General features: G+C 33.9%; 1 protein-coding gene across 1 annotated transcript; it reads left to right on the top strand.

Moving 5' to 3' along the window:
• Nucleotides 1–2,526: 2,526 nt before the first annotated feature.
• On the top strand, nt 2,527–7,208 carry HELRODRAFT_114555 (hypothetical protein; the record flags this gene model as incomplete). Its single annotated transcript, XM_009027745.1, has 15 exons — nt 2,527–2,825; nt 3,068–3,110; nt 3,407–3,589; nt 3,671–3,724; nt 4,054–4,146; nt 4,729–4,840; nt 5,043–5,272; nt 5,414–5,529; nt 5,810–6,017; nt 6,087–6,173; nt 6,337–6,406; nt 6,525–6,591; nt 6,769–6,854; nt 6,883–6,992; nt 7,158–7,208. The coding sequence occupies 15 exons, from the start codon at nt 2,527–2,529 to the stop codon at nt 7,161–7,163; spliced, it is 1,764 nt and encodes a 587-aa protein (XP_009025993.1). The 3' UTR covers nt 7,164–7,208.
• Between the last annotated feature and the right edge of the window lie 2,185 nt (nt 7,209–9,393).

The following is a 9,393-nucleotide window of genomic DNA, read 5'->3' as shown; positions in this document are numbered from 1 at the left end:
AGATGTGTTGTTGTTGATGTTGATGATGATGTGTTGTTGTTGATGATGATGATGATGACGAAGATGATTATGACGTCATTAATTGCAATTCCAAAAACCTCGAATCGATGCCTACGTTTTTCCGATCGATTTGACAAGTGCAATAAAATGGGAAACTACATTTACCTAACAATCACTTAACATTTAACTTGATTCATTTTTTGTACCTCTCTCTCTCTCTCTCTCTCTCTCTCTCTCTCTCTCTCTCTCTTTCTCTCTCTCTTTCTCTATCTATCTCTATCTCTCTCTTACTCTCTCTTTTCCTTCCTTTCTTACATGCTTTCTTTTCTCTCTCTCTCTCTCTCTCTCTCTCTCTCTCTCTCTCTCTCTCTCTCTTCCTTCATTTAACAAAAAGAGTAATGTGCTGTTATAAACAACGATAAAGATATTGAAATTCTAGTAGGCGATTTGCCAAAAAATAAGCTAATGGGTTGAGGATTGGCAGACGGTATTCAACACTAACAAATATGCAGTCATACACACGGCAGCGAACAACAAGGCAAGCGTATTCACACTTGGAGACACACCACTAAAAAAGCAGTAAAAAGCAGAAATATGATCGTCGTATTCAACCTTTATAAAGCATTTGTTCGACCTAAGTTGGAGTATTGTCTCTAGCTTTGAAATTCAGATTTACAAGAGAACAGACATATGCTCGAGAATATTCAAAGGAGGGCAACGAGAATGATGAAGGAGTGTCGCGGTATGCCATATGAAGACAGATTAAAAGCCTGTTGATTGACAACATTAGCTGAACAAGAGGAGGTTTGATTCAGGCAGCATACAAAATCATCACTATAAAAAAGAATTTGGAGTCAGCGAAATTTTTTGAGCTTAAGATGAACTGTAAAACAATGGGGCATAGATATAAGATCTTAAAAAAAGCTCAGGATTGATGAAGCAAAAATTTTTCAGCTGCAGAGTTGTCAACGAGTGAAATAAACTGGGAGATGAAATCATATGCGCAGAAACAACTAATAACGTTTAAAGCAAACTTGGCAAAAGTAGTATATTAAAAAAAAGTCTCAGAGTGGTCCTTGTCACAGACTATGTCTTCTTGGATCAATATAAAAAATCCTTGTAATATTATAATATTATGTTACGTTACGTTACGTTATGTTATATAATGTTAAAACTGTCCGTTTGCAGTCGAACCAAGTACCAACCGCATAGTTTCTAGCGCCCTAGCCTTTACATCATCAAGATATTCTAAAAATCGTAAAACGATATGTGTTAATCACAATTTGTTGAATCACGTAAGGTAAAAGTTGGCCGGGATATCTTTGCAATCGAACCTGGTCACTCCATCATAAGTCCTTAATAATATAAGTTTTTATTTCGCTTGTCCAGAGACTAAATAATGATGAAGAAACTTTTTAGTATAATCTTTAAAACAAATTGTGTTCATATTTTTGAAATGATTATACAGTGATGTAGGGATTTTATATTTTGCTTGTTCGTTGAAAATTATTAATCCAATACGAAAATCATTATTATTTTAGCTCAAATTTTAAAACAAATCTATTAATTGAAAAACTTATAAAGCAATTTGTGTTCAAATTGCCAATTTCATATTAGGACTAATTATTAATATCATTAATATTCACAGTAGAATATAATTTTCATATCAAAATTCACTTTTAAACACTTCAATCAGTGCTTGTCTTGTTTACATGGCAGCAAATTTTGTCAATTCGTTGATTTAAAAACTAAAAAAATGAAAATAGTATTACAATTATTGGTATTTTTCTTGCTCTATACCCCCAAAAAGGCCTATAATTGAATGCATTTTCACTTTATTTGTTCATTCAATCATTCATTAATCAGTATTTTCACTGATCGGTTGAGTTGAGAGAATGAAATTATAATTATTAATTAATCGCGTAATTTTTTAAATATTTTATTTTATAATATAATAAAATATAAATTAGACGGTATATATAATATAAAATATTTAAAATATATATATATATTTATAACATGTGTAATGCAGATGAGAAAAGAAGTGATCATTTGTTTACAAGGCTTACAAGCACACACACATCAACAATAATGGTGATAAATGAATGATTTAATCTTTAATGAATAAAATAAAATGGAAAATCAACAATAAAATAGTAAAGATAGTGAGAAATATCAAAGAAATTAGTTTTCTGTGACGTAATATGAATTCTTTCAGAATAATTTTTCTAACTTTCGTGACTAAACCGAAGAAAATAGACTGGGACTGTACAAAAGTGAACATCTCTATCGGTCTATATGTAGAATTTTCAAATTATAAAAAGCTGATCTAATTGGCTGACCGTTGTCGAATCAGTCGAAAGCAATTTAACTACATATCCGCCATCTATCTATCTATCAATCAAAAAAAAATATAATATTTATTATTATTAATATTAAAATAAACCACACGCGTAGTTTTATTAATAAATCAACAATGGATTGTGCCAATGTTAAAGCCATAGTCAGGTGCGTATATGTGTATACATGTGTGTGTGTGCACGTGATTTTATAATTAAATTTAGAAATGATAATCAATATAGAAACCATAGATGGCCAGAATTAATAATCTCAATAATACAGAATTTAAATTTTATCAAAATTAGAGTAAGGCCTCAATCGACCAATGAGAAGCTAGATTACTGTGACACGTGCACAAAGGTCAACCAATCAGCCAAACAGATAACGCTGGGGTCCGAACGTAGATTCACTTTTGATTACGTTTGTGACGTTGGTAGCGATCAGGGATTAGTGTATGACGTCTGCTGCAAGAGTTTGATTGACGGGTGGGTGGGTTCTTTTTATTATTGCTATTAATATTAGTAGTAGTAGTTGTAGAAGTAGTAGTAGTAGTAGCGGCAGTGGTAGCGGTAGTAGTAGTAGTACTACTACTAGTAGTAGTAGTTGTTGTAGTATTAGAAGTTGTTGTAGTATTAGTAGTAGTAGCAGTAGTAATGGTAGAAGTAGTAGCAGTAGTGATCGAAATTACGATGATGAATATAAAGTCAGAAAATTTACTCCCTAAAAGGTTATTTGAGGGTTACAACGCTTCACTGATAGCTTACGGACAGGTTATTATTAAATAAAACTATTTTAATGTAATAATCCGTTCATTCACTCATTCATTCGTTCATTCTTTTATTCATTCAATCAATCTGTCATTCATTCAATCAATCTGTCATTCATTCAATCAATCATTCATTCTTTCAATAATTCATTGTGTGTTTGGGTTTGAATGTAGAGAGATTTTATAAAGAGATCGGATATTTCAGGCAATGTATGTGAGGCCTGGGAATTAATGGTTTTTATTAATTATTTATTTATTTTATTATTCATTTATGATAATTTTTTTCAAAACATCGTCAAGACTGGCTCTGGGAAAACGTACACAATGGGAACGAGTTTTGATCTAAATATAGAACCGGAAAAGGTTGGCATAATCCCGAGAGCCGTCGACCAATTATATTCCAGTATTCAAAATCAAATAAAAATGGCGGACGGAAGTGTGTTTCCCGCGCCGGAGTTTGACATTCAGGCTCAGTTTATGGAGGTTTGATGATGATGATTATGATGATGATGAAAAATGACGGTGATGATGATGATGATGATACTATTGATGATGATGACACAGTTATACAATGAAGAAGTTTTCGATCTATTGAGCCCTTCATCAATGGATAAGGTGGTTTGTTTGTTCGTTCGTTCGTTTGTTCATTTATTTGTTTGTTCGTTTGTTTGTTTATTTATTCATTTGTTTGTCTGTTTGTTTGTTCATTTAATCATTTGTTTGTCCGTTCGTTCGTTTGTTCATTGTCTTTTCATTTTTTTGTAAGCAATTAATTGTTTGTCTGTTCTTTTCTTTTCTGCTCGTCCTATCTTCTATCTATCTATTTATCCGTCTATCCTTTTATTCATTCATCATTCATTCAATCATTCTTTTGTTCATTCATTCATTCATTCATTTTTTCATTCATTTCATTCATCCATTCATTCATTCATCCATTCATTCACTAGACTAAAAAATCTGGAATTCGTATTCACGAAGACGGTGAGGGCAACATACAGGTCACGGGACTGACCAGCCAGCCAATCAACTCCGTCGAAGACGTACGCGTCTTGATGATGATCGTGATGATGATGATAATGATGATGGTGGTGATGATGATGATGATGAGGATGGTGGTGGTGATGATGATGAGGATGGTGGTGGTGATGATGATGACGATGGTGGTGATGATGATAACGATGGTGGTGATGATGACGATGAGGATGGTGATGATGATGATGATGATGTAAGAGAACGCTAGTACACATTTTTCCATATATACAATCAACAGTTTCAGAGTGTATGCATTTTTTTATGTTTAGACCAGACCGCGTTCGAACCTTATGACTGCGCCATAACGACGATTTTTGCGGCACTCTTGCCATCTGAGCTAACTTAACGGCCATAGAGAAAAAATGATCATAATTTTTGTTTTTATATTTCTGCCATTTAATCGGCAGACTTTTTAATTCAAATTGGAAGCCAGGTTCTTTAAAATAGGCTTACAATAAGTTATATTATTAAAATATAAATGAAATAATTAAAAAGATAATTATCATTATATTATTAATGATAAATATATTAATGTCATTATAATATATTAAATATTTCAAAATTTAAAGTAAAAAACTTAAACAAATTAGGCCATCAGGTGCCTTAAAATAGGCACCCTATCCCGAAGTACAGCCAGTACGAACATGAACTTGACCTCCTCAAGGTCACACGCTATTTTTAGCATCACCTTGACCCAGAAACGTTATGTCAAGGTCGAATAATTAATATTTTTTTTTATTGTTTTTTTAAGGTTTTTATTTTATTTGTTTTTCATTCCGGTTTATGTGGTAGCATGATTGAGATGATGATGATGACGATGATGATGATGATGATGACGTCAGTTACAATGATGATGACGATAGTGATGATGAGGATGATCTCATTATACAGAGAGAAACAACAGAAACATCTGACAACAACAATAATAACAATAATAATAATAATGACGACAACAACAACAACGACAATAATGGCAACAACAATAAAAACAACAACGGAAATGACGTCATCGTGATCACGGAATTCCTGAGGGCTAAATTTAACTTTGTCGATCTGGCTGGTTCGGAGCGACTGAAGAGAACAGGAGCCACTGGTGAAAGAGCAAAGGAGGGAATATCCATCAACTGTGGACTAGTTATAAAAACAATTATACTTATTAATAATTATTATTATTTTTTGTATTATTGCTAACGGTTGTCATCGTAATTGTCATCACCATTATTACAATCACAATCAGCACCTCCCTCGTCAACATCATCGTCATCATCTCAACAGTTGTCACTTGGAAACGTCATTTCCGCTTTGGGTGACGTCACAAAGTTTGGATGTCACGTGCCCTACAGAGATTCCAAGCTGACCAGAATCTTGCAAGATTCCCTCGGCGGAAATAGGTCAAATAAATTTCACAACGGCTCTGACCTAGTTTTATTTAACTTTTATTTATTCGACAAAATTTTACAAAACCAAATTTTGGAGTTAGAGTATGTTCTTTATAATCTGTGAAGAAGTAATATTTCTTAATTCATTTTCTCATCAATCAATCACCAATTCATCCCTTCACTCATTCATCCCTTCATTCACTCATTCATCTCTTTATTCACTCATTCATCCCTTCATTCACTCATTCATATCTTCATTCATTCCTTCACTCATTCCTTCATTCATTCGCAGCCGCACGGTATTGATTGCTTGCATCTCGCCATCTGATCGCGACTTCGTCGAGACCCTCAACACCCTCAGCTACGCCAACAGGGCCCGAAACATCCGCAACAAACTGTCGGCCAATAAGGATCTTCGCACTTCGTCACAAGATGGCGACCGGAAGTTGATCGAGGCTTTGAAAGCGGAAGTGGAAGAGCTGAAGAAGAAGTTAAGAGAGGTGATGATTATGAAAAACTGATGGTTACATGGATTTTTTTTATTCAAAATTTAAACATCTTCAAATCAGGTTACAGAGGGCGGGCAATCAAATGACGTCATTTGTGAGAATCAAATGCTATTAGCTGAGAACAGAAATCTTAGAGACAAAATCAAAGTTACTAGCCAATCAAATTTTTTCGTACAAAATCATTTGAATAATTCATACATTCATTCATTCTTTCATTCATACTTTCATATGTTCATTCAGCAATTAATTCATTTATACATTCATTCAGTCATTCATTCATTCATTCGTTCGTTCGTTTATTCAACACAAGGCCCTATCAAGCACAATGGATGAAGTAACAAGCTCGAATGTTCAACTGAAAACACTCGTAGACGTTAATGGTATTCATTCGTTTATTCATTTGTTCATTCATTCGTTCATTCATTCATTCACTCGTATATTCATCCATTTATTCATTCACTCGTACATTCATCCATTCATTCATTCATTCATTCACAGCAATTCAGCAGGGCGGTAACGTTGAAGAATGCATCAAGAAGTATGTCGCGGAAATCGAAAGGTTGAAGTTAGTGACGAAGACATCACCATCATCATTATTATATTATTTTATTATTATTATTATTTTATTATTATTATTATTTTATTATTATTTTATTATTATTTTATTATTATTATTATAATTTATTATTATTATTATTTTATTATTCTTTTATTATTACTATTATTTTTATTCATCCCCCAGAGTCAGGCTTTCGTTGGCTGAGAGGAATTTTGAAATTTCGACGGCTAGATCATCATCAGCACGACCGCCATCATCGTCATCATCATCATTTCTATCATCATCATTATCATTTAATAAGAATAATAATAAAAATAATATTAATAATAATAATAACATGGCGATTTGTATGTCAAGGTCGCTGTTTTCAAGGCCGGGCGATGTCGGTGACCTATTTAACGATGAAAGGTCATGATGACGTTTAATATTATTATTATTATTATTGCTGTTGTTATTATTATTAATGTTGTTGTTGTTGTTGTTGATATTGTTATTATTGTTGTTATTATTGTTGTTGTTGTTATTATTATTATTGTTGTTGTTATTATTATTATCACCATCATCATTATCAGATCTAATGAAATTTTGGAGCAGGCCAAGTTAAATATAGCCAATCTGTCCAAACTGAAGTATGATGATGATGATGATGATGGTGATGATGATGATAATGATGATGATGATGATGGTGATGGATATGATGATAGTGATGATGGTGGCGGTGGTGGTTATGATTATGATGATAGCATGCTACAGGCAGTGTTACTGTTATCATCATCCCAGCCTACTCACCCTTGTCTGTGAAAAAATATTGTTTGAAATCGGAATATAAATCTAGTTTTATCTTCATCATCATCGCCATATCATCATCATCATCACCACCATCATCATCATCATCATCGTCATCATCATCATCATCACCACCATCATCGTCATCACCATCATCATCATCATCATTCCCAGGGATGAGAAAGAATCTTTACTAACGAAGATACAAGACCATAGTGATGATGCCAAAAATAATACCACCATTAACGATGATGATGATGATGATGATGACGACGGTGGTGATGATGATGATGATGATGATATGTCAGATGATGATGATGATGGGGACAGTGATGATGATGATGATAATGGTGGTGGGGATGGTGACGTTCAAGACGAGTTAAGCGGTTAGTAGATAAAAATCTTTATGATAATATTTTTGGCAATCATTTCTCAATTGCTTAACCAATCAACCAACTAATCAATCAACTAACCAATCAATTAATCAATCAGCCAATCAATCTTTCATTTATTTATTCATTCAATCAATCCTTCCCCTATCAATCAAACAATCAATCAATCAATTAAACAATCCAGTTACCACAGCCCTCGCGGACATAACAAACGAAATTAACATCAAGCAAAGACTCATCGACGAGTTAATTGAGAGCCGGAAACGGATGAGTTTTCTCCGGAAACAGTACGAAGAAAAGATCATAAATATGCAGGAAGTTATTAAAGCAACCGAAGCGGAAAGAGATCGAGTTTTTAAAGATGCCGGTTGGTTTGTTCATTCGTTTATTAGTTTAGCTTTAAATCAATCAATCATTTATTCATTCATTTAATCATTCAATTGATCATTCACTGCCATCATAATCATAACCTTCCTCACAATCATCATCATTACCAGCCGAGAAAAAAGGATCAAAAGAAGAAATCAAAAAATTGAAGAAAGAGTATGAGGATAGACTGAACGAACTTCGGAAAAAATTGAATAAATTAAATTCTGAAAAAAAAGAGCATAATAAGGTGAATAAAAATTTTGTCGGTAGGGGCACTTCCCGTTCCGGTAATGATGGTGATGATGCTAGTGGCGGAAAATATTTGAACGAGTTGCAAAAACAATTAATCGAGTTGAAGAGAACGAAGGTGAGTGAGTGATTGGATGGATGAATGGATCATCATCGTCGTCATCGTCATCACTCCCCACAAACAAACCACCCCAAAACACACCACAACAAACTACCCCTACAAACAAACCGCCCCCAAAGATTCGGCTAATGAAGCAGCTCCAGGATGAAAGCGCGCGAAGCAAGAAACTCGAGCTAGAAATGAAAAAGAAGCTGACGGCCGTCCAGAAACTTCAGCGCAAGCAGCAGGTGGCGCTGAAGAAAACGGAAATGGAAAACTCACGGAAAGGCGTTGTCCTGAAGAGGAAAATCGAAGAGGTGACTGACGCCCCGATCCATTATTATCATCACCATCAATGCCTGAATCACAATCTTCATGACTATCTTATCATATATCTTATCATCGCTGTGCTTAATTTGATTTTAAATGAAGGACAGTGATGACTAACTGTGATGACTGTGATTTCGTTTTAATCATGACTATTTCTATAATAATTAATTAATTAATTAATTAACTAATTAATTATTGATTTTACGCATTTGGTGAAAAATAAAAGGTCTGTTCCTATAATTATTGATGCAGTTGGAAGCCATGAAGAAGAGAGAGAAGATGCTGACGAACAAAAAGCTGCTAGTCAAAAAAAGTGATGATGATGGTGGCGATGATGATGAAGGCGATGATGATGAAGGCGATGATGATGAAGATGATTATTATTATTGTTGTTGTTGTATTTGCTGCTGCTGTTGTTGTCGTTGTTGTTGTTGTCGTTGTTGTTGTCGTTGTTGTGGTTGTTGTTGTTGTGGTTGTTGTTGTGGTTGTTGTTGTGGTTGTTGTTGCTGTTGTTGTTGTGGTTGTGTTGTTGTTTTTGTTGTTGTGACGTCATAATAGATTACGTTCAATGATCCTTTTCTC

Source organism: Helobdella robusta, assembly GCF_000326865.2.
Source record: "Helobdella robusta unplaced genomic scaffold HELROscaffold_50, whole genome shotgun sequence".
In the NCBI taxonomy this organism is placed as follows: Eukaryota; Metazoa; Annelida; class Clitellata; order Rhynchobdellida; family Glossiphoniidae; genus Helobdella; species Helobdella robusta.
This window is presented reverse-complemented; position numbering and strand designations above follow the sequence as displayed.